At 35.8% G+C, this 26586-nt stretch overlaps 3 protein-coding genes across 4 annotated transcripts; all 3 read left to right on the forward strand.

The window, feature by feature from the left end:
- The first annotated feature begins 351 nt into the window (after positions 1–351).
- Positions 352–10391, forward strand: LOC103718463 (uncharacterized WD repeat-containing protein C2A9.03-like). Its single transcript, XM_008807300.3, has 10 exons — positions 352–567; positions 2098–2263; positions 2460–2627; positions 2707–2793; positions 6601–6735; positions 6891–7001; positions 8778–8869; positions 8947–9052; positions 9365–9451; positions 9577–10391. Exons 2-10 carry the CDS (start codon positions 2123–2125, stop codon positions 9988–9990), a joined length of 1341 nt encoding a protein of 446 aa, XP_008805522.1. The 5' UTR covers positions 352–567; positions 2098–2122; the 3' UTR covers positions 9991–10391.
- A 3044-nt stretch (positions 10392–13435) lies between these two features.
- LOC103718464 (photosystem I reaction center subunit V, chloroplastic-like) lies at positions 13436–14238 on the forward strand. Its single transcript, XM_008807301.4, has one exon. The coding sequence runs from the start codon at positions 13600–13602 to the stop codon at positions 14053–14055; it is 456 nt and encodes a 151-aa protein (XP_008805523.2). The 5' UTR covers positions 13436–13599; the 3' UTR covers positions 14056–14238.
- A 5091-nt stretch (positions 14239–19329) lies between these two features.
- LOC120112121 (ubiquitin-conjugating enzyme E2 11-like) lies at positions 19330–25896 on the forward strand. Of its 2 annotated transcripts, XM_039130770.1 has the most exons (4): positions 19330–19540; positions 23956–24179; positions 25362–25618; positions 25753–25883. In XM_039130770.1, the coding sequence occupies exons 2-3, from the start codon at positions 23964–23966 to the stop codon at positions 25590–25592; spliced, it is 447 nt and encodes a 148-aa protein (XP_038986698.1). In that variant the 5' UTR covers positions 19330–19540; positions 23956–23963; the 3' UTR covers positions 25593–25618; positions 25753–25883. The 2 variants fall into 2 exon arrangements, with proteins under 2 accessions (XP_038986698.1, XP_038986694.1); XM_039130766.1 differs by having other exon boundaries at positions 25362–25896.
- The last annotated feature ends 690 nt before the right edge of the window (positions 25897–26586 follow it).

Below are 26586 nucleotides of genomic sequence, written 5' to 3' on the forward strand. Positions count from 1 at the left end.
GATTATTATAATATTATCATTTTTTAGCAAAAAAATATGTTATCCTTTCAAATTTTGCTTATCTTTTGTTCTCATGTAGTAGAAAATAAGATGAGAGTAAAAATTAAATCTCAGCTTTTTACAAAGCAAAATAAAAATCTTCGTGGTAAATAATTCTAAAGTTTTAATAATTATAAAAATTCAAAATCAAGCAAACAAGTTTTAGAAATTCAGAATTTTGTTTTGGAAAACTGGACATCGCGGGACACGTTGGCAAGAGGCCGAGGACGGCATTTTCGTAGTTATCCGAAATTATACGGGCATTACCGTAAACGGACCAGTATTTCTATCCCTAACCTGTCCCTGTCCTTCCTTCGTCTGCGATCCGGTAAGCTATCGGAAAGAAATAAAAAAATAAAAGAAAAATTAAGGAAAGCCCAACCCTAAATCGGCGAGAAGCGATCCTTTTAATCTCCTCAAATTCGTCTGATTCCGGTCGGGAGGCTTTCGATTCCTCGGATTCCTGGCCCTAGGGGATGCAGATTCTCTCCTCCTTCGAGATCTGAAGGCTTGCCAACCCTGGAAAAGGTGCGAAATTATAAAAATTCGTTTTTTTTTTTGGAAATTTATGCGATCGGTTAGATGTCTCTGGATTTGGATGTTTGTGATCCATCTTTGCTGCCTCTGGTGTATGTTGGATATCTTTGACTTTTTTATTGTCATTTTTTGAGGTTTATTGTTTGTAAAGAGAAAGGTATGGGTTTGCGACTTCAGGATCGTGGCGTAATCTAAAGTTCCGTCTTTCTTTAAATTTGGAATTACGGTGAAAAACCTCCCCTTGTTCGAATTTTTATGTTGTCTTGAGTAACTTATCGATTTATCGAAAAAATCCGGGTAAAGATCTCTGAACTCTGCGTACAAGGTGTTTTTTTCTTGTAATTTCATGATATTACATTGTGGTGTGGTTCCCAGGTTGGTTATTTAATTCATGAAATTAATAGATGAAGAATTATTTTTTCTCATCTGCATATATATATATATGCAACTTATTCGTGCATGTGTTTTTGTTTCAATCGTGTGGGTAAAGATACGAATTTGTCTAAGGCCGTTGCTCTCTGTGGTCTAGGTTTGTTGTTAGCCATATAAACATATCGCTCTTGGTTTAGTCTATTTCACTTTTATGTTGGATACTATTCTGTTGCTTGGGCAATTTGCTGTTTGTCAATCCATTTGTGATGAAGGAAGATATTTGGTGGTTGAACTAATGATCTGCCCAAGTTCAAGCATCAGGGAAAGTTTTTGTTAGCTGTCAGTTATGTCCTCCCTATTTTTTAAACCGAGAAAAGTTTCAGGATGAATGTTAATTAGCATTGACATTTCATAAATAAAGCAATTGTGTATGAATCCTTCAGTTTAGCGTATGAATGATGTAAAATGGTTATAATTCTCTTTTTGATATTTCTGTAGATATGTAGATATGTACATACATACATACACATATATATATATATATATGTATCTACGTATACATATACATATGTTTATGTAGATATGTAGATACACACACACACACACACACACACACACATATATATATATATATGTATGTAGATATGTCGATACATATATATATATATATGTATGTAGATATGTCGATACATATATATATATATATATGTATGTAGATATGTAGATATATATATATATATATATATATATATATATATATATATATATATATAGAGAGAGAGAGAGAGAGAGAGAGAGAGAGAGACCCACCCATTATAGCTTTTCCCTCTCTGTAGTTTGTATAATAGAGAAGCACTGGGTATTCATCCCTAAAGGGGCTCTGTTTGTCAGCTCTCATCATCATGACGTGTTGTAGGTCATGAAGCCATGCAAAGCCTTTCATTTTATACATAGTAGATATGAACCTGTAGGTAGACTTCTTCTTTTGTGCCTGCCGGAGTGTGCCTTTTGGTATGCCCTATTGGAATTTGTTTCTCATATTGCTATTTTTTTTTACTCTTAAGCTCATGCATATTGGAGAGCATCTTTGAGATGCCATAGGAACTGTATGCCTCTATCTGAACTTTCCTTGTATTGGATATCGCACAGGCATAAATTTTGAAGTAAGTCAAATATGTCTCGGTACCAAGGTGATGATGTTGATGAGATGGCAGAGGATTATGAAATGGGGGATGCAGAGGATGACATGGATGAAGATTTTCAAGGAAGAGTGATGGGTGATTCAGATTCTGATGATGAAGAATATGGCCAATCTGTATGCCTATCCTTATACTAGCGTGCTTTTCATCAAACTACTGCAATTACTTTCTTTTTCAATTTTTAAGTGGCATGCTAGTGTTTCTTATTAGTACAGAATTTATAATTCCTAGAAACTCTTTTCTCATTTCTCATTTCTCTTCTCTGTATTATGCTCTCAACATTCTAAAAGAAAGTTATCTTATTTTATCCAGCATAGTAAGGTATTTGACACTTCATCAGCACAAGCAAGGAAAGGAAGGGATATCCAAGGAATACCGTGGAGTAGCTTAAGCATCACAAGGGAGAAGTACAGACAAACCAGATTAGAACAATACAAGAATTATGAGAACATTCCAAATTCTGGCGAATCATCAGAAAAGGTACAATAGCTACACAATTTTGGGTTTGTTACATGGTTTTCTTGTTGCATTCTTTTCAACATCCTTTTCTTGTATCTAGTTTTGCAAACCAACTGAGAAAGGGGGCATGTATTATGAGTTTCGACTTAATACAAGATCAGTGAAATCAACTATCCTCCATTTTCAGGTAAGCAAATAAAGTTCCCAAGCAGGTTCCTTTCTATTCATTAATGAGCTATAGAATTTGTTTGTTCATTCTTTGCTCAGTATCTTGGTTTATGTAATGCCATGCTATTTGTATTGTTTCAAGATGTTTCTATGTCTTGGAGACATGGTTTCTGTTTTGTACCAAGGTTTGAATCAGTCAATGTCAACAAGTTATTGAGATAATGATAATTTAACTTGAAGTAGAATTTGGATGGACTTTTGATTCCTAGTCTAAGGAGTAAAACTTACTAAAGTCCGAAGGGTTTTGACAGTTTTGACAGTGTATTTTGTAGATGTGTTCGTTGAGCTAGAGTCTTAGTCTAGTAGAGGAGGTGAATAATTTTCTGGTTATTAAAATTAATGTATACAGAATGTGATCGTGAAAGATGCTTGAAAAGGGAATCAAATCTCTTAGGATTTTTGATAGACTCTTAATTTTTGTTCTCAAAAGTTATTGGTTGTAAAACATATTAGCACCTTTTGGTTTTGGCTTTCTATGAGTCTTTCAGTTACCTTTAGATTAATAAAATCTTAGTCTTCTTTTATTGTATATTTTGGAAGGTTAATATCTTTATGCTTCTCATCCTATCAAGAGATAACTGATTAGGACATGGGCATATAGTTCTTCACTAGGTTAATAACTGATGTTTCTCTCAGTAGGTTTTGCTGATTATCAGACATGAATATTTTTACATGTAAAAGTTAAAATGTATCATTTCAAGAGCATAGAGATCCTATTTTTTTAGTTGGATTGAAGGTATCTCTGACCTTTTGAGCCTCGTCAGTAACAAAGCTACTAGCCTTTGGTTAGTAGCTAGTGTTTAAATCAAAATAGCAGATTAGCTTTATAGGAGAATGGATGCTTTGATTTAGAGCATGCCCATATATTATACTGCAAAATTCTAGTAGGGGCTTGCAAAATCTGTTGATTCCCATTCATCCCGTGGTCGTTGAGCTTCACACCCTTGTTGTTAGGTCCTATTTAAGTAGCTAATAAGACTTATGGTTTAAAAATAAAATCATGTAACCTACGGTATGTTTATGTTTAAATAGATAGGGGGAATGTCTGATTAGTTATTTTAATTATTGATGTTTGGTTAATTTAATTAACATAAGTGGCTGCCTCTTTGCTGCCTCTCCCCTGCTCTTTCCCCTCCCACCTGGCCCCACCAACACACAAATCAATGGAAAAAAAGAAGGCTGGATGCAGAAGAGAGCTGCTTATGATTGGAGGGGTTGAGGCAGATGGGAAAGAGGCAACTGAAGGGGTAGGGATGGAGTGGAGGCATGGGCACAGGTAGGGGGCAGTGATGAAAGGGGAAAGGAGATGGAATGGAGGGGACAGGTGGGGTTGACGGATGAGTGGGTTTGAAACTTACCTGTGCATTTATGATCTCATCAAGCGGCTGTGAGGTGGGAGGGAGGGAAGTTGGTGGTGTAAATGGTTGAAGGCTGGTGGGCAGATGCTGAGCATATAGAGCACAGGCCAGAGAATTCTCTTTAGGCAACTCTAGGGAGGGGTATTGGAGAGCATGGATGCTTTATGAGCAGAAGTCCTAGATTTATGGGACTTGTCCTGAAGCTTTAGCCTTTACTGACAAGCAGTTTATCTGATAAGGAAGACATCCATACAACCGACCTTGGGTGATAGCGATAGCTTTAGGAAATTATATGTACCATCCTATCGTATTTTATTCGGACAGGCCCTTAGTTTGCACTCTCTTAAGAGGGGGACATGTTCTATTGCGGTCTTCTTAGCATGTTTGCCTGTCATCAATGTGAAATATGGAAGACTAGATCTCACTCTAATAAGCCAAAGCTCCTTCCGCCTTGCAAGTGAGGAAACATTAATATTTTCCTTGTCCAGATTAAGATCTCAGGTTCCTTAATAGTCAAAGTTTGGACCCTAGTAGTTGTATTGATTGCTTTGACGTTACAGCAGATGGACTGAACTATTGCAGGTATTTAACTTTTTGGATTTAGTATCATTTGCATTCCACTTATATTAATATTTGGCAATTGGGAACAATAACAAGAAAGTTTGAGTAAATTTCTGCATGCATGAACCTCAGTATCTAGAATTCTACTTAGAGTGGCATATGTGCTTCAGAAACTCATCACCCACTTCCTGAGCTTTTCATTGTTCCAATTTTGTGAAAGATGTGCTTCCTCGCTCCTGGACCTGCTCCTACTACTGGCAACTAAGACATGAACCTTATAGAGTTGCTGAGTACTTTCAGCATGTACTGTGTCATCATCAGTGTTTTGGAAACAGTTTGAGGAAAGAGAGGGATAACATATTTTAGTATTTGTCTTTCACTTTTAACTTTAATAATTGGGAACATGTAAAAGAAATTGTTCAACTACATGTTTGTGCACAATCCCACATATGCTGACACAAGCAATTGCAATATCTGCAAGATCACCACTTCTAGTTTAGAAATATTTTGAGAAAAGAAAGGGAAAAAGTTTTCAGCTCTATACTTGAAATCAAATTTTTATATTTTTACCTTTGGTTGTGGGAATCTGCAGATTTAGTGAATAACATATTACATTAAAGGTTCAGGTGACCCTTATACAGTTTTTTGTTTAAAAAAATTAGATTAGGAGGGGCTAATCCCTACCTTTCTACCCTATTCCCACCCCAGTTGTAGATGGCTGATCCTAGCTAAAGTCGAACTCCTGCCCATTTGTCCGATTATCAAGGGTGATGCCATCTGAGCACGTGCTTGGTGGTGGCCTTGTACAGATTATAAAGATGAAATTTCTAAAAATGCATGTGGTAACTGGACATTTGAACTTAATCATAGAGGGGGCATATTAGATTCATCGCATTATGGATATAAATGCCGATCAGTTCAACTCACTTGCAAATAGGTTCAATTAATCTTGAATGAGATATGAACAATCTAAGCTTGATCTTGGCTTTTTGGCTTGGAATAAATTTCAAGCCAATCTTGAGCAGATCTCTATTTGATGAGGCATCGCATGATTAGGCTAAAAAATCATGTTTAAGTTTTAAATGTTATATTTAGAGAGAATACCTAACAATGTATATTTTATATACAGTACCTGTTATGTATATTGTTAATCAGCAACTGCTGAAACTAATGTGGTGTTATTTAAACAAATTGATGGCTTCATTGTATTGTCATAATTCAGTCAGATGGGCTCAATAGTTGTAGGTTGATAGCTTTCCAGTTTACTGGGTCATGGGTTTTATTTGTCTAAATAAGGCTTTAAATTTGAAGCTCAAATGAGCTTGAATTGAGCCCGATTCAAACTTGATTTGACTTTCATTTTCTTTTCTAGGAATAATTCATTCAATCTCTTGAGGAATTGATTTAAGACTATCAATCCGTTCAAAAAATAGGTTTATGTTCAGTTTTCCTCGAACAAGGCTTGAAGCAAGGCATGTTGGGTCCTGAATATAATGCTTGAAATAAATTTTCAAGCCGTCGTTGATCAGAAATTCAGAACAAAAATTGTTCTAGCTCATCTTGACTACACCCATAATCAAGGATAAGTACATCAAATACCTCTTTCTACCTTTTGTTACTGACCTTTCTCTTATTGCTGGGCCTTAACCATGTCAAATTTTGTCTACATATTTTTATAAAATTTAAGTGCCATGTGATTGCCCTGTTATTTGTTTCTAGGTAGCTAAACTATAGTGCAAAAGAATTTTCAGTGGACTTATTACATTTATATGAGTGCATTCTATTTATTTTGAGTTTCTTTAAAAACTGTGCCATTGATCTTCATTAATTATATTTTACTTTTACAGCTGAGAAATCTGGTCTGGGCTACATCAAAGCATGATGTCTATCTAATGTCACACTATTCTGTGCTCCATTGGTCAGCGTTAACTTGTGAGAAGTATGAGGTTATGAATGTCTCAGGACATGTGGCACCAAATGAGGTGCATAATCTTTCTTCATAAATCTATTATAAAGTTCCTTTTGTTCCTCTTCTTTTTTTATTTTGATTTAAATGATGTTTTTCTTCAATAATCATTTTATTAGGTGGATAGTTATAATTTTTAACTTACATAATGGCTTTTTAATTTTGTTACAGAAACACCCTGGAAGTGTATTAGAAGGATTTTCTCAGACTCAAGTTAGCACATTGGCAGTAAAAGATAAGTTACTTGTAGCGGGTGGATTTCAAGGGGAACTTATTTGTAAAGTAATTCTCTTCATTTTGTCCACCACTCTTTTACAATAATTCATGGAAGCATGGGAGAATATAATATCCATCACTACTTCCATTATCTATCTATTTATTTTTCATTAGTTTATCAATTTGTTCACTGCTTTTAATGAAACATGTTTTGTTATTTCCAGAAGCATGTTCACGAAAAATTTGCCGATGATTAAAAAAACAGTTTCCTCTTTGGCTTACCTTATTCATTAAGTATTTTCATAAGCATATGTGTGAGAAAGTTGCCATGTATATCTTATATATGTAGCAAAATAACGAGATATATGACTGTATACTTGTGTACATAGTACTTAGTGTTATGCTGATAATGCATAATGCAAAGAGAGAGTCTGAGAAGAATGGCAAAATGTAGTATGATGGAAAGCTATCTCAGGAGAAAGTATTTACCCTTGGTTGATAGAAATGCCAATTCATATTTGAGCACGCAGGGTAGGGAGGACAATGAGGTTTGTGGACTGTCAGTCAAGGCTTTCAAGGTCTATGCTGTGTAAGATGAGAAGACTTGATATGTAGAGGTGATTGCATGCAATAGAAAGGTGCTTAAACTTGCATTTTGAAGGGTCACAAAAGAGAGAAGTGATAAGCTATTTTGAATGAAAGCTATGAGAAATGTTTTGGAAGAGTTTGTAGTGTTTTTAGAGTTACCCTTTTAAAAGACACCTTGTAAGAATTAAAAAAGTTTAACTCCAAATAGTTGAGATCAGAAAATGATAATTAGAGTTATGGTTTTGGCTTTGTCAAGAACCATGGTGGTAGACTGTCTGATCTCCCCAAAAGTCGGCAGTTACAAAGATCGAGCAAGCTGAGAAGTTATGGTTTACTAGGAGTAGTTCAGGTTGTTTAAAGCAGTTATTAGGTGATATGCACATTTTATTTATGTGATCTAATGTGGTCATAGTTCATAGCTACACTAAGAGGTTATGAATTCTACTGGATGAAAGGATCATGTTAAAGTGGGAGCAGCTTAGCAAGCCTGAGAATCAATCAGCTGATTTGCTCAGCTAATATCTTAGAAAATTTATAGGAATACAATAATTGATGAGGCAAGAAATATGACTTAAAAGTGGCCATTGCCTCCAGTAGTACATAAGCAATAGAGATTTACACAACGTTGTGCTATCCCAGTGCTTGTGTTCATGCTTCTGAAAGGATAAAAATAATCAGTTTGCTGTAAACTGTAACATTCTTTTCTTTTTGTTTATGTTCCTGGAGTTAATTCTTCATTTCAACCTTATCTTTTACTTACCTGGCATCATTATCTATTGCTAATATGCTGCTCAACATTTTAGGCTGTTCGATTTAAAAATTTTAGATAATAATGAAATATTATTGTTTTATGCACATATAATTCGGGCCAGGATTTTTGAAAGTTACTTTTTTGGCTCCTTGTTGAGAAGTCTAAATCTCTGGTATTGCGTAAGTAAAATAGCTATAAATTTATTGCCAATGGTAATATATATATATATATATATATATATATATATATATATATATATATATATATATATATATGTATATGATCGATCAGGTGTTTTTGAGTATCTGATTCGTCATCATCAATCGGGTGAAGCGATTGTGTAATTTAGGCATGAAACTTATGGTGTTAGCAGTTTGACATAGATGCACTAAATGCAATTGCAGTGGACTGTACAGTTAATGCAACATTGGAAATATATTTATTCCAGTATTTTAGAAGGTATATATTATCTGAGCTTTTCTCTTACTTTCTTGGAAATGCAGTATTTAGATCGAGAAGGAATAAGCTATTGTTCCCGGACAACTTATGATGACAATGCAATCACTAATGCTGTGGAGATTTACGACAGTCCCAGGTACTACATTTTGCCTGGCATTCTCTTTTGTTTTGATCATGTCTGGTGGCTCTGACTCAAAAATGGAATTTATTCAGTGGCGCTGTTCACTTCATGGCTTCAAATAATGACTGTGGAGTTCGTGACTTTGACATGGAGAAGTTTCAGCTTTGCAAGCATTTCCGTTTCCAATGGCCGGTCAATGTAAGCCATTAGTATTTGATTACCTGTACTGTATTGTTAGATGTTTTTTCTTTTTCTAGTGGGATGTGAATATGAGCCATCTGTAATTGATCTATTGTAGTGTGTAGTTGGTTAAGTTGTTAATCCTGGTCAAAGAGCCATATAGTGTTATCATTTCTTTGGATATTCAGTGGAATCAGATTATAAAAACTATAAACCCAATCAATAAGTTGAGTCATGCTGGTGTATGGGAAGTTGGTGTTATTTATAGTCTAATATTTTATCAGACAATATCTTGTATTATTGTATCTTTACCTGTTGTTCTGTTTTCAGCATACATCACTTAGTCCTGATGGGAAGCTTCTTGTTATTGTGGGTGACAACCCTGACGGACTACTGGTTGATGCTCATACCGGAAAGGTGACTACTATACTTGGTTATTCTGGTCAAGTGATGAACCTCAATGGGAGTAACCTGCCTTCATCACTTCCAATTTTAAATGTTGAAGCAACAAAAAGTTTGTTTCTGAAGTTTGGTTCTTGCAGACTATCCATGAATTGCGTGGTCACCTGGACTACTCGTTTGCATCGGCATGGAATCCTGATGGTCACACATTTGCCACTGGTAACCAGGATAAGACCTGTCGGATTTGGGATGCAAGGAACCTCTCAAAATCTGTGGATGTACTGAGAGGGAACCTTGGAGCCATAAGATCAATCCGCTTCACATCTGATGGTCAGTTCATGGCGATGGCAGAGCCTGCAGACTTTGTTCACATCTTTGATGTTAGAAGTGGGTACAACAAGCGACAGGAGCTGGACTTCTTTGGTGAAATCTCAGGCATGTCGTTCAGTCCTGACACCGAGGCTCTTTTTGTTGGTGTGTGGGATCGCACCTATGGCAGTCTCCTTCAGTACAGCCGCCTCCGGAACTACTCGTACCTTGACTCACTACTTTGAATTAAAACTCGTTTCTATGTTGTAGCTCTTGAGACTCTTTGTTCTGGCGCCCAGGACAGAGTGTTGTACATGGACATGGCCAGGGGGACTGAGAGTAAGGGTAAAGGGGAAGTTGGAAATCTTTCTCATGTTCAATCGTGAATAAAAAAAAACAGACTCCTTTGAAGTGTACAAAGAGAAAATGTACATATGTCTAGAGACTGCAGTTGTGAGGTGAAGAAAATTTGGAGTTAGCTCTATGTGCTAGACTTTCAGCTGTCCTTCAGAAGATTTTCTGAGTGATTCTGTTGTAATCTTCATTCAATGTTTTTTTATTTTTTCTGTTCTCTACAAACTTTAGTGAAATTTCACACCGCTTGTTTCGACTCATGCATTGCAGTACAAGATGATATTTCTGGTAATCTGTTCTTCTTAGTTTGATTACTTTTTCAGTCAAATGTTTTATGTTTGGATTGCTTTGACCTGTGATTATTGGATCGACATCGGAAAGTTATTTTTGTGCTGTCATCGTGCAAAATTTCTTTTGAGGAGCAAGATTCAGGTTTATTTCCAATTTTTTTTTCTCCATGTAAGATTTGTAAAGGGTAATTATTTTGTGAATAATTATGGGCATATTGTTTTATTAGTCCTAGAAGATCTATAATGTATTATTATCATTTTTTGTCCGTATTATTACTTCTATATATGTGTGATTCTGCTGATTTTGATCTGATGTTAGTATTTATATTTTTTGTCAATGTTTCTACTTTTAACAATATTTATTTTCTTTTGATTATTATACTAATTTAAAATATCACGTTAATCTAAGATTTTTCAGAGGGGTATCAGGTTAGCAAGAGGATGCTACTGTACTGGGTTATGCTTCTCTTGAAGTCTGTTTTATCTCTTCAAGGAAATTAATAGATTTTTGAGGAAGGTGAAGTATCCTATATCAAGTTCAGCAGTGAAGTAACCTGAGTTTTGTATTACAATGTGAAGTATATAGGGTTGAGTCATTTTAGTTAATTGTTATATCTGGGTACCAATTCATTGTACACAAGGGATGCAACTGGTTTATCATTCTACTACTCCATCCTTTGAAAGGCAAAGAATACTTTTAGAAGCATCAGCATGAGTAGATCATTTGAGCAAGGCTTTATTGGGTGAAAAATAATGAAAAGCTAAAATGGAAAAATGTTTCGTAAAAGACGCATGCTATAAAGGATGAGAAGTGCAAACTCAAACTCCCTGCATCAAGTATGTAAGGGACTGACTACTGATTGATTGGAGGATTTTTCTTAGCATGAAGATGCACAGCTCATCTAGGAACACTAAATTGGTTCAGTAAAGAAGTGAGATAATGAAAGCTTCGCACAAACTGTTTTTGGATACTATATCATATGATGATGGTATTTTGAATTTTGAAATAAATTTTTACTTGTCAATTTTTGTACCTAAACTCTCATTAGCTTTGATTGGACTTCTGCTTTGTAAATTTTGAAAGAAGACAATGCTCCACAAGAGATTTTTTTTTCTTTCTAATTTTTAAGTAGAGGTTACAAACAGTATTTTTCATAAGAGATAAAGTCCAAGAACATGATGAACAAAAGTGCTATTTTGCAGTTATAGTTCTAGATTTCTCCAAGTGACTAATAATGGTTGTTTATAAAAACTACTGTTCTGGAAAATTTAATCGGAGACTTGACTAGGGAGGAGCTTTCACTTCCATTCAAATGACAGATATCAATGCTGAAGGAAACCAAAGCTCAAAGGTCAAAGGCATGGTTATCAAGCCTTTTTTTGAAAGATAAATGCTTTCTCAAGACATACCACACTAAAAATATAGATTTCATTCACCTTTTGCATCTAGATATTGATAAAATGCTACCACAATCAAAAGCTTCCTCAACACACATGAAATGAATTGAATTCTATGAAATCCAACACTGATCCACTCATCAAATAGCTAAATCGTTATCAGAAAGGATCGGTTCACACCATCACACCCCAGTCCCAAATATAGACAAAGCGAGGCCCAAAACAATGAAGAGAAAAAGAGGGAAATAAAAGGGAAAATATGGTGCATTCACCTTTTGGATCTATATGTATTGATAAAATACTACCGCAAGCAAAAGATTCCTCAATATGATTAAATGAGCTGGATTTTGTGAAATCCAGTGCTGATCCACTCCCAAATGGCCAAGTCATGATGACAAAGTATCTATTCACACCATCAGACCCCATGCCGAAAATAGATAAAAGCAATGCCTAAAAGAATGAAGAGAAAAAGATTAAAAAAAGGAAAAAAGAAAGAAAAAATAGAGGTGGCTGACCCATCATTAGAAAGGATGTTTCACATCATCTCATCACGGGCGCAAAAGTTTATAAAAGCAAGGCCCAAAAGAATGAAGAGAAAAAAAAGGAAAAAAGAAAATAAAAGGGGAAATGAAGAGAAAAAGTGTTTTAAATAATAATTAAAAAAAGTAAAAGCAAGACCCAAAAGAATGGGCAGAAAAAAAAGCAAAAACAAAAGAAAAAAAATATTTTTTTACATTAATACCCTCCTAAATATTGAATTTTGCATGAATACCCTCTCAAAATTAATATTTACATATATACCCTCGTAAATATATATGCCCTCGTAGAACACTTGTTTTGCTATTTTACCTTTTTTTTATCCTTGTTTTTGCGTATGTACCCACACAATCTAACGACGTTAAAAAATTAACGGTTTCAAATTAAAATGACTAAAATATTCTTAATAAATGGATGAGCAAAAAAAAATATATTTATAAGGCAATCGCAATGGAGGATAAAAAAAGCAATTTCAAAATTTTATTTTATTTTTAATTAAAATAAACATAGTTTTTATTAACGGTGTTAGAAGAATCATTATATTGGGAAGATTTGTGCAAAATCAGTCTTTTACGAGGGTACAAAAATAAATATAAATTTTAAAAGGATATTTGTGCAAATTTTAATTTTTAGAAGAATATTTATGCAAAAAAATTAAAGAAAATTTAAGGAAAAAAAAATAGAAGACATGTTTTGGATGGGAATTTTGAACCCACATGAATCGAATGCAGATACACCATTGGGCGATGTCTCAATTTAACTAAAACAAACAATAGATCAATACGTGGGTGTGACATTGGGTGGGTGCGACATTGAGTGGGTGCTATATTTGGGTGCTGTGGCCACCAAACCCCTATCTTAAGGGTCATTAATTCCCTACCCTCAAAAAGACCGCGCTATAACAAAAAGTCCTGGTTGACTGATCTTAAAATCTTCCGTCCAATATCTTCACCAAGTTTAATTTCCGGTCTTTGAGCTTTTTTTTTTTTTTTTTAGAAAAGACCAAAAATGCCCACACCGGATTAAACATTAGAGACCCGTCAATAATGGACCGGTGATTAATTACCCCAATATCCTATCTATCTCCCTCCAATCACTTCCAGCCAACTCATCACCCCAAATCGTCCTCTCCTCTCGCCTCCCGTTCATCCTCCTCCCCCACAACATCTCCCCTGGCTTCCAGCACTCGCAATCCTCAAATCTTTCACAGCATCCACATTCCTTTCCCCCCACACCAGTCTTAACCTCAACCACAAGCCAAAGCCAGCATCAGCCATGGCCGCCACCCTCTTCTCCACACCCACCTTCACCGGCCTCCGCCCTCTCAAGCCTACCGACTCCTCCCTCTCCTTCCCCCGAAGAGCCAGCCTCGCCCTCTCTGCCCGGCCGCCGGCCCGGTCCAGCACCAGACCCGGTCTAGCGGTGAAGGCCGAGCTGAACCCGTCCCTGGTGATCAGCCTCAGCACCGGTCTGTCCCTCTTCCTGGGCCGGTTCGTGTTCTTCAACTTCCAGAGGGAGAACGTGGCCAAGCAAGGGCTCCCGGAGCAGAACGGGATGACCCATTACGACGCCGGCGACACCCGGGCCAAGGAGTACGTGAGTCTCCTCAAGTCCAACGACCCGGTCGGGTTCAACATAGTCGACGTCCTTGCATGGGGTTCCATCGGCCACATCGTGGCTTACTACATCCTCGCCACCTCCAGCAACGGCTACGATCCCAAGTTCTTCTGAATTTAATCCTAAGGGATGGTGGTAAACTTTGGCTTTGGAGTTGGGGGGATGTGATAGTTTTTGTGGGTGGGGGAATCCATTGTATTTGTGTGTGGGAGGTGGCTTCTTATCAATTAAATTTGCTTTTCTCTCAAAAGTTGACTGAATTTGCTTGAGTCATTAGCTTTGCTTTCTTTTCTCTCATGTGATTTTCTTTTTTAGCTCTGCCGCATGTTCTTTTCGATGTGGTATGCTTGCTCTTAGTCATGCAAGGAAGTAACAAAAGATTAGTTTTATGAAAATACTCGATTAGTTTTAGCCTCATTATCTGAAAATTCTTGGAATTATGGTATGTGGAAAATTTTTATTGGCCCAGCAATTGTTGGCCCCATCCAACTTACTCAGGTGATTGATTTTGAATATAGGGAGGGTCCTAGGTTTGCAAACCAAAGTTTCATCAACTTGAATAATTTACATTCTCCAAGACCTGCTTCCAAAGGGGTGGAAGGCACAAAACTTCCTATATATACATATGATGTAGCATATGGATTCATCGACCCGGACTTGAGGAGTCGACAGAGCCAGCAATATGAGCAGATGCCCAGCAGTAACGAGTCATGTATCTTCGAATAAAAGTATATTTAAGATAGTTAAAGCCTACTAAAGAGACAGTTATGATTCTATGCATTTATGAGGTACAATGCAGAATAGTACTTACAGCTCGATCTACTTGATTGAGAAGTTACCACACGACCTATGCAATTAAGCCCATAACATTTGGGATCTACAGAGCAGTTAAGTCACAAGTCTATCTCTTTGGATAACCAATACCGACCCTCTATATAATCAACACCTGAAGAACCTTCATATGTGTTCTCTCTCACGCAAGACACTCTTGTTTTCACTATTCTCAATTGCTTACTGTTTCCAAACAAAATTATCATCAAAGAGTCCCTTCTCAGACAAAATATGGTGACCTTCGGTATTTTCTCTGTCTTACTTTCAAATCGGACTCTTAGCAAATCTCTTCATCCGAGCATGGCCACAACCGATCACCTGTTATTCACCCGCTCATCCAATCTATCCAGCTCAGAGCTCGTCTGGTCTCTTTAGCTCAGATTTTGGTGACAACAACATACATCCATACACTTTTCCATAATATCCTACAATCTTTCTAACCCCCTTTATTGGCTTGCAAACAGTTTGAAGATTGCTATATATATATTTGGTCTGGGTTCTTGATTCACACAGGGAGATGAGCACGCATTTCGCATATTGTTGTGCATGCATGATATGAGGGCTCATGCTAACTGGACTATCATAATGGTCTAATGACGGTCCAACCAAATCCTTTTCCACTAGAAAGCTAGAGAGTGGAGATTCCTTAGAAATATTGAGGATCACATATGACATTAACCCCGCAGAAAGTACTTAATGGGAGGTAGAAAGATTTAAATAGATGATTGGATTCAAAATTCAAGCATGTAAACTTTTAAGTTATATTGAATTTCGACTAGTATATATGCTAAGGCTTTCTTCTTGTTGGACTCAAACGCTCTGTTTCTCCGGATGACGTTCCATGCATGCATGGAAAATTTTGATATTCTTGAAATACGTGATGGGAGAAACTCGATTTCTAAAGAAAGAAAAAAAATATAATTAAAAAATGACAGAAATTTGTAATTAAAAAGTTGATATTCTTGAGATAAGTGATGAGAGAAACTTGAATAGGTTTCTAACATAGACGCCCCATGCATGCATGAGTGGAAAATTTTGATAAGGTCCAAAAATGATGCCTTTGTATAGCTTATATGTAAGATTATTTGTGAAATTATAGAGTTATTTTAGATGTTCAAATTAATTTGGTTATTAGAATGGTTATGCCCCATATGCTAGTCCAAATGAAATATTATAGTGGGATGCCATGCACCTGGTCATATGTCAAAAGTCTTTTTCCATACATGCATTTACTTATCTACATGCAGATAAAGTGTGCAAGGAAAGCTGAGCAATTGGCAACGAACTTTGGTGGTCAATATCCATAAGGGGAATTAGAATATATCATGGGTAGGCTTTGGCATTGACTAGGTTACTGCCATCTAAAAAGGCTTCTTTAGTGCCACTTGCTTATTAGGAACAATGAGGTGTACTTGCGTGAAGATGTAACTTTTCCTTTTTCTTTTCTTTAGTTTTTTTTATTGTGGGGCTATATTTTTTTCTTTTCCTCCATTCTTCATGCTAGGGTGGAAGAGTTGATCCTCTAGTCACTTTTTATTAAAATTAAAAGTGGTAATTAAGAAGGAACCACTTGAATGGTGAGTAGTAGATGATGGATCCAGTGGGAATTTGTTTGAGTAGAGACAATCAAATGCAGTATAGCAAACAAAAGGGTACTTACTATATAGGGATGCACAAAAAACAAGCCGAATCCGAACCCAACCAGGGCTTATAACCTCTTTGGTTTAATTTATATTGATTTTTTAAAATTCAATTTAGTACCGGTTTGAAAAAGTCTTGAGCTTACCTCTCCCTCTTTATATATATTTTTTAATTTTTTATATTTTTAAAATATAAAATAAAATTTTTATGTATGGACTTAGCCCAGTCCGTTTGGTTCAATTTATTGAACATCAACCTTATGTAAAATAGAATTTTTATTTCTAGATTTAGCTCGCGCTACTGAACATCAATTCCATAAATTGAACTAAACTAAATTGAATTTCTCAAGCCAATTCCAGGCAATTTTTCTTGATAGTCGATTTGGTTTCAATTTCGAATTTAGAAAACCGATTTAAATCAGTTTGGTTCCAAATATATCTCTAAATCAATCTGATCCAACTCATGCACATCTCTAGTTATATCTGATCCGACTCAATTGAGAAATTTCTAGATTTCTCTCGTTGCAGCCTGCAGTCCTACCATGAAGTAGCATCAAAATAAAGATAAGCTCAGTAGAATGGTAGCTGAACAGGAGACCTCATGGATGATGCCAAAAAGTAAAGATAAGCTCAGCAAAATGGTAGCTGAACAGGAGACCTCATGGATGAGGCCAAAAAGTAGTTGGCTTTCTTCCAATTAGGTGGCTAATGAATCGTATACGCGTCTCAATATAAAATACAATCTTCTATCATCCTGCCCATAGATTCTTTTTTTTTTTCAGTGAGCTAACTTAGGTTACGTCAAATTGTCAGGCAAGCCAACCAAATTCAATTCATAATTAATCATTTAACGTTTCATCAAAAGACTTAGTTATTCAACATGTGGCCAAATATTATATGGGATATATATATGATAAGTATCCTTCAATTATCGTGAAGTAGACATAGTATAATACATTTATTTCATGAATAGTTTTGGATAAATTCCTTAATCCTTATAAACACATACATAATATGCTTTTATATTTGGATAACTTGTATCTATCCATGAATACACTATATGCATGCATTGGCTATGCGAGTTCCAGGTAGCAAAAAATGTATATGTGTATACAGGGTGCATATATCTATTAAAGTATATCAATATCTAAATAGATGCAATAATTCACATATATATGTCTATATAGATATATCAAGAATATAATCTAACTTTAGCTTTCACCTCTGAAGTCTTAATTTTATATAAAAAAAGAACAATACCATCAAGTCTTGCAGGATCCAAAACTGCTGTACAAGACAAATCTATTATATAAGATTTAGAAATAGGTTGATTGCAACTTTTTTTCTTCAAAGAAAAAAAAAAACTTGATCAACGGATTTATACCTCAAATCCCAGATAAGCTGTTCGGGAGCAGACAAGAGGTAGCTTCTTGAAACAAAACAATTTACGTGGAACCTGCTGCAATTTTTGCGTCTGACTGAATATCGGAAAGCTCCCAACTCTTTCCTTCTCTTTTCCCATACATGCATTATTATTAGATAAAACAAACCTTGTTTGGTATAGTTTTTTTAATCTTTTTTTATTCAAAAATAAAAATATAAAATCTGATGCAACAAATATATTTGGTTATTTTTTTTAGTTTTTTAAATAATTTTTATTATTTTTGAAAAAAAGTGGAAGTGAAAAATTTTCTATTTCTTTTTTTTTCGAAATAGATTTTCATCCCTCTCCTATCCCTTCCACCCAGCCTATCGTTCTCGGCTCTATCCTTCCACCTCCTCAAGTCCTTTGCCTTCCTCCTCTTCATCGCCACTCATCTCTCCGATGGCTTCCTCCATTATCTCATCGGCGTCCTTCTCAGTTCCGCCATTTCTTCCATTCATTCGTTCATTCATTTCTAGCATCCATCTTCCACCTTTGTTCATCCATTCTTTCATCTTTGTATTCATTCATTCATTGTCTTTTATCATCGTTCGTCTGTCCATAAGTTCATTCTTTTGGAAGTGGTGGCATCGATCCATTGATGGCATCTATCACTCTGATCAAACATGTCCCCATGGCATTGTCACTGGTTGTTCCTTACTCCCACTTCCTACTCTCTTGAGACTCGTTTGGATCGTGAAAAAAAGAGAAAAAGTGTGGTCAACGGAAAAACAAAGAAATACCTTTTATTTGATTAAAATTTTTTAAAAAAAGAGATGGAAAAGTAGAATTTCTATAAGAATAAAATTTTCATATTTTATAGAAAATCAAAACTAATAGGAGATATGGAAAAGCTACTTTCTCTCTGATTGGAAATTAGGGTTATGTTTTTCTAAAATTATCTTTAAACCATCAATATCTATAAGTAAAGTCTTTCTCTTTATTGAGGATATAATAGATATTTTATAAAACTTTCTTAGAAAAGTAGATACTTAACAAAATACCACTCTAGAATATACCACTTTTCCATAATCAACCAAACATGCTAAAACTATATTTTCAGTCATTATTTTTTTTAGGAAACATCTTTTCAAAAAACATATTATAGTTAGAAAATTTTTTTATACAAACCAAACAAGTTTTTAATATTTGCTCATTTTAATGCTTTTAACTTTCGTTTAGCCTGTCACTTTAGTATTAAAAAATATATATATATATATATATATATATATATATATATATATATATTGACATAAAAAACCTGAAAAATAAAATTTATTTCTAAATAAAAATAAAATAGAAACGACACCACACGCAGCCTACCAAGGCGAGCACTTATTCTGGTCAACGAAAAGAACGCGGTTTGGGTCTTAGGTCACTGGAAACTTCGAAAACCGGCCGAGACGACGCTGCTTAGACACAGCATACAAAGCCAATAAACATTTGCCACGTTGATATTTGTCCCCCTTATAAAATCTATTTAACAAACGGACAATTACTGGCCGTTATCGCCAGCTGAAGGAGCAGCTCCTCTCTGGATCCGATGACCTTGCCGGGGAGGTGACCGGATCCGCGGCCCCTGCGATATAATCTTTCCCTCTGAGTCTCATTTCCTTGTCCTTCTCCTTCTCCCTCTCCTCTCCAAGAGATCGAGGCTTCGCTCCGAGCGCCATTAGAGCTCGTTTCGATTGGATTTTTCTCATCTGTAAGCAAATCTCATCTCCTTCGATCTTCGATTTAAGCGGTCGATTTTGTGATTCGGGTCGGCTTTTGATTCCAGATGTCCAACTCTTCGTGTTATATATTATTCAGACTTTTTTTCTGCTTAAATCTATATGTATTTCGTGACTAAGTTAGATTCGGCTATTTTTGATGCAAATATATATGTATTTTGGTGATATATTATTATGAGTACTGGGTATAGCGATTTGGGATTCTTTTGCCTGTTCCTTCTTTGTAATTATTGTTGTGATGGAATTGAAAAGATTTACTCAAGCATGATCAGCTTTTGGTTATAAGTGGGTGTCCTTAATAGCGTATTGGGATTCTGTGCTTTTATCTGTGCTAAGAACTTCTAGTTCTTCAGAATTTTGAAGAAAGATGGGTGGGATGATAATGAAGTAAAGGGCAGCAGGCTTAGCATGTAGAAAATGGATGTCGATTGATGGCTTAAAATATGTCAGTGTCAGTTGAATCAAAACCAACAGAGGCTCGATGACTAGATCTTCCGTTCCAAGCAACTGGGGAAATTGCATTTTGTCGTTAATAGTAGGTGTAATACAGGTCTTATTGCAGGTGACTATATCATGAAATTGGACTATAAAGTGACCATGCTAGCAGGTTCATATTGAATGTCATGGTTGCCAAGGGAGATAGGGCATGTCAATATGCTGCAGTAGGACTTGTAGAGTCCACCACATATTCAGGTCATATCAATTAGCTGTAGTAGTCCTCATGGAGTCTGCCATGATTTCGGGACATATTAAAGATGTTGGATGAATATTGACAAAGTTGTTGGGATGAGTTGACCTTTGTATTTGTTATGAAGAGGCTACATATTACTTTCTTTAATGTTTTGATTCCTTGGAAATTAATTTCAAGTTTGAACCAACTTAGGGGCTTTATGAAGATGGGGAGTCTGGAGCAAGTCTTCTTTCTTCCTCCCCTTCTTAGAATATTTTCTATTCTTTTTCTCTTTTCTGCACCCAACCGGCGTAAATCTGCTTTAAGTTCTACATGTATATAGCCTCAACTATCGGAAGCAGCCACCAGTCTGAATAAGGGTTTCTGGTCCAACTTAGCTCAGATTTGATTATACTGGCTTGATCTGCTCTTCAAGCAGCCCCTATAGGGCCTTTCTGATGCTCAAATCAATCTCTTAATTGTCTATAAACATGTCTATCTCAATACTCAGCTCTTTATAGAGTCCTCAGCTTACTAATCGTGACTAGTCTACAACTAAGTACAGATCTTCGATCAGCAAGCTGGTCTGTTGCTCACATCACTCCATCCATTGCAGCTAAGTATGGATCTGTTATCAGCAGGTGGTTTGTTTTCCATGTCAGTACAGCTGTTGTTTGATTCCAAACCCATCATCATTTGTTTTTCAAGCTTGAAACCCTCATTAACTTCTGCCTAGAAAACCCTAATGCTTATCAAGACCTTCAGAATCTCCTAATATGACCTGGTAGATGAGCTTGGGATCCATCTGTTTGCCTACATAAAACTTAAACCATTACTTGACTATCAAAACCCTAAGCCTAACTCATGACTTGAGAGGATCTGCAGATTAGTGAAGAGGTGCTAAAATTACTAGTGCATCAGAGAGGTCTTGGCTAGGTGGTGCAGTTAGGAGCAGCAGAAGGCCATTAAAAGGGGGTGTTATGTCTGGCCTTTACTATTCAAAAATATGGCCAGGGTTTTAGGTGTTGCTTGGTCTTATGCTATTTCCTCATTAGATGGTGTTAGTAGGTTAGAAGTTATAATCACTTTGGCCCTGATTGGGAACATCTTTTGAGGGCTGGAAAGTGTTTTTTGGAAGGTAGAAAGTACTTTCAGGGAATAGGTGGTGTTTGTTAAGAGAGAGAGAGAGAGAGAGAGAGAGAGAGAGAGAGAAGTGCCTTTTGGTTCTCCAATAGCTCTACTTGGCTGATGTTGGGAAGTTATTTTTCATTTAATTAAAATTTTGTAGGGAACAAAATGCCCATAAACAAATCACTGAACAAATCACATAATTACATTACATTATATTATATTATAATCACATAATATTATTATAATATTATATTACATAATATTATAATAATATATTACATTATAATAATATATTACATTATAATAATATTATACTATGTAATAATATATTACTATATTATATTTATATTATACTATAATATAAAATACTATGTAGTCCCCTTTATTGTTAATTTCGTCATACTAAAAGTACATTTTCAATTTAGTTACCAAACAGATGTATAAGTTTCACTACACTCTAGAAATGTAGTTATTAAACAACGAACAACTTTTTGTTAAAAATTCTACTGCTTGAAGTTCTACTTCCAATAGCAATTCCAAACAGGGCCTCAAGCCTATTATCAGGCTCTATTGGCCTGCTTGTTTAGGTTCTAGTCCTAACTAAAGTAGTAAACTTCCTCTTGTTCTTCTGATTTCTTAGATTGTTCTCCTTTTTCTTATGGTATCTTTGTCTCTTTCTCTTCCTCTTTCATTAATTTTGTTACTTTCTTGCTGACAAACAACAGCATTATTATTGGTGTTTATCAGATCTGACAATGATCTGAGCATGTTTCAAGCTAGCAGCTGAGAGAAGAGCTCTAAGATTGCACATGAATCAGATCAAACTTCATTTCTAACATCCATCAGGGTTACACCGCTATGGCCTCTGTTTACTGTGGTGTAGTCTTTATCTTGGGCTTATCTTTGAATATTTTATGGTTAGAGTTTTTATTTTTTTACCACCAGAATATCTGATCTCAGCAGTTCAGCAGCATGAACATATTAGTTTAGTTATTTCCTTTGCATTAAATTTTTTGATCACCCATATTTTACTATATGCATCCCATATATATCATCAGGGCTGATTTCTTAACAGCATTAGATAGCAACATTTAGAAGTTCATTCAGGTCCGTGATTTAGGCCTGTCTTCTTATAGGGTCTGGCTTCAAGTTATTACATTGATTGTAATTCTGCAACCCATTGTGTATTGGGCTGACCTCAAATGATTGATGAGTAGGGTGGTCTGCATTTTGAAAGGCACAATACATGTACCTCCACAAGGCCACCATATTAGCTTTATGCTGAAGAAGACAACTAGGTAAAGGTTTCTAATGCTTCAACTTCAAGACCCTTGTTGGTGCCTTGCTCTTCCCTTATGAGGCAGTCTAATTAAATCGTCTATAAAACCAATTTTCAGAGGTTAAATTGGACAGAGAAGGGCAAGCCAAAGTGAATAATTGGGGGAATTTGCTGATATTCAGTTCCTGTGGAGTTTTTGTGAATCTTACTGCTTTCAGGAGTTGTTAATATATATAAAATCATTGATTTATGCTTGTTTGAATGGTTCCATTTAGTGTGCCATAATAACTGATTTGGCATATTGGTCCATATTTTAAGTTAGGGTAGATCAGGGAAGTTATGTGGTTACCCTGGGGGTCTTTCTTCTTTATACGAAATTATTATGGCTGGTTATTGGTGGGGCACTGAGGCTCTTCCTCACTTGAATTAAGGGGAGAATGCATGTTAATTCTGGACATGACAAATGATTGTAGTCTGTGAAATAATTATTGCTATCTTAGGACATTCTATATGGTTTAGTTGATGTGTTCATCATATGTGGCTGACTGTCCTTAAGTAAATCTAGTGAAGTTTCCTTGTTTCAAAATTGATAAAGTTTTGGCAATCTACAGTCTACCATCATTCATTTTCCCCCCTTTCCTCCTTTTTATGATTGTATTTATTTATTTATTTGATTCTTTTATTTAGATTTATCGTGAAGGGAAATTGTTAACTATTCAGTCATCCTTAGAGACTGGTTAACAATTACGGGTCGCCTATGCTGTATATCTTGTGAACTTCTCCCAAGTATCAGTAGAAAATTTGTATGGCAGAGCTTCTGTTTAATATCAACACTTTCTTTTAAAGAAAAAAATACACTTATCACTTTTAGTTATGAATTGATTATATATTCTATTTAGACACAGTCTGATCTAATTCATTGTTCATTGGCTTCAGTCATGGTTTCTTTTGGATGTGGTTTATTTCTGATGTGCAACATGTGTGTTTACTCACTGTGACATCATTGGAAATGCTTCATTAAGACAGAAATCTCTTACAGAAAACTTGCATGGTTGATGCACAACTTTTCATTTTGTCCTTCACTGGCAACCAGTACCCAATATCTTACAGGATGCCAGGAATAGCGACATGACAGTCGCATCTCCACTGTGTATCTTTTCTGTATGAGAGTGGTGTTATTCTAGCTAGCATTGTTCTTGGAGTCATATACTGGAACTGGGAATTCTGTGTATGTTTGCAGTTTTATCCCTGTAGTTATAACCTCGAAAGTTATTTCTTATTGTTGTTATTCCCTATATTTGAATTAGGAGGCATTATGGCTAACAAACGTATTCAGAAGGAGCTTCAGGATCTGCAAAGAGATCCTCCAACATCATGCAGTGCAGGGCCTGCTGGGGAGGATCTGTTCCACTGGCAAGCAACAATCATGGGTCCTGCAGAGAGCCCCTATGCTGGAGGAGTGTTCTTTGTTATGATTCATTTCCCACCTGACTATCCATTTAAGCCTCCAAAGGTCAACTTTCAGACTAAGGTAAGAAAACCTCATATCATTTTTGATTATCCATAACATTTTTTGTTTCTAAAGATGATGCTTGATTCCAGATATTATTTGTACATGTGCTTTCCCTCAGAATCTCAGTAGATTATAGAAGTGCAAACTATATTGCTAGCTTTCTGATTCAGGAAACTACTGGCATGGGATAGAGGTGGCGTTGGTACTAATTTTTATTATATCAAATAGTGAAATTCAAAATTATTAAAGACTTTTTTCTTAATAAGTTAATTTAGTTTTAGAACTTGTTGGCGGTGGTTGAATTTTATTATTTAAGATAGTTTTTATTGGAATCTTATGCTCTGCATACAGGTAGTTACCAAATAAAATGATAAAAGTAAATAATGTGCTGGAGGCTTACCTTGCTAATGCTCTAGAGGCATGCTTCCCTTTTCATATTTCACATTTTAGGTATTTACTTCTGCTAGCATATTATACAGAACTACATGCCTTGCATCTTGGGTCTAATTTTGGATCTCTGTTGTAACAAGAGTTTCATATACTTTTTTGAGCTCTTCCATGTCTGAGAGAACAGAGCATTCAGTTTGGGTTGTACAAAGTTCCTTTTTCCTACTAGATTAAAAATAGTTCATAAAACAGGATTTTCTGAAGACGGCCTTTAAATGTTTAATGTAGTATTATATCTTTGAGGTGATTTTCCAAGGGAGCATGGAGCTGATTAGATCTGCATGCTTTTAAATATTGTTCGTCTTTGAACTACTCTAGTATGACATGGATGATCTTGATTTTCCTTGTTACTAGGTTTTAGCCAAGAATTTTCTTGGTCCACCCTTGAATATTATAATGTATTTTAGGAATTAATTCTTTTTGCCAAAATGTATAAATGATGGCCTCATTCCACTTTAGAACATTCAAATTGCTGATTTGCTGTCGTGGCTTATATTTTCTTAATCGTATAGATGATTATGCTCTTGTACTAAAAAAACTTGCAAGTCAGTCACTACATCTTTTGTTCCTACCGATACAACATATCTACATCAGGCTAATAAATTTGTGCCTTCAAAGAATTCTTCCATTTGTATTATTTGTATAATTAGCAACATGTATGCTGATTGATCACTGAAATCTGCTTCCTGTTATCTGAAGAAATATGAACTGCTTTCACAAATATGGATGATGGGCCTTCATCTATCTGAGCAGGTTTACCACCCAAACATCAACTCCAATGGCAGCATATGCCTCGACATCCTCAAGGAACAGTGGAGCCCTGCTCTGACCATTTCAAAGGTTCTCCTTTCCATCTGCTCTCTTCTCACTGACCCGAACCCAGACGACCCTCTTGTCCCTGAGATTGCCCATATTTACAAGAATCAGAGATCCCGTTACGAGGAGACAGCCAGAGCATGGACTCAGAAGTATGCCATGGGCTGATGGCTTGCTGCTTGCAAACGCAGCAGGTAGAACTTTTTGTTTCCAAGGACTAAAACTCTAAAACCAGACTAAGTGCTAGTGCTAGTTTAAAATGTCATTGCATGCTTGGTTTTATATATTGACGTTGGATGGAGCCTAATGTTATGGTACTTTGTGGTAGGTTTTGAGTCCTCCGTGGAACTATCAACACGTGAGGCAGGTTTCTCTGCATCCAAACTCTGAATTTATAAAATTAAAAGGCCTTGTTAAGCATGGGCACTGGAATATTTGATGGTGCTGCCTGATTGCTAATTATTTTCCTGAAGATGGTGTCATGTATCTGTTTGCTGGCTAGGAAAACCTAATTATGATACCTTAGGACCTGTTTAGCTCCTGCTTCGAATAATATGACAATGGTTGGATGAATTATTAATGAAATAGGTTAATTTAATAGATAAAATTCTGCTCGATCTCGGTCTTATGCTAGTAATCTTTACGGGAAACCACAGGTTACTATTGCAGTGCTAAAATTGATCCCAAGGAATGTTACAAGCAAACTTTCTTTGTTATAGCTTTAGTAAAAACATGGTTAATGATATGGTTTTAAACACTGGTAAGAGTAGTGGGATGTTTACTGTTCTGAATGTTGGGAATGCCAACTTAAATTTCCATCTGAATTGTGTCGTAATATCCATGCGCAGGATCCATTGATCAGTATGTTGGAAATTGAATTCAAGATGCAATCTCGTGTGGTGCTCAAGTTGTTTGCAAATTATGCATTATTTACCAAATACCATGATTGCAAATGCTGGAATATGCTCCTAAGGCATCTATTAACATGACTCCATCATTATTAATCACTGACATGTTTTGCTTTTGTTGGTTATTTAACTATAACTAATTAGATGTTTTGAGTGCCAAATATATTTATATGAAATTTTCAAAAAAAAAAAATCACTTACGAACTCTCCATCTCCACCATTAATGGGATTATATGCTGCATCAGTTCTTCTGC

Source organism: Phoenix dactylifera, chromosome 1 (assembly GCF_009389715.1).
Source record: "Phoenix dactylifera cultivar Barhee BC4 chromosome 1, palm_55x_up_171113_PBpolish2nd_filt_p, whole genome shotgun sequence".
Taxonomy (NCBI): Eukaryota; Viridiplantae; Streptophyta; class Magnoliopsida; order Arecales; family Arecaceae; genus Phoenix; species Phoenix dactylifera.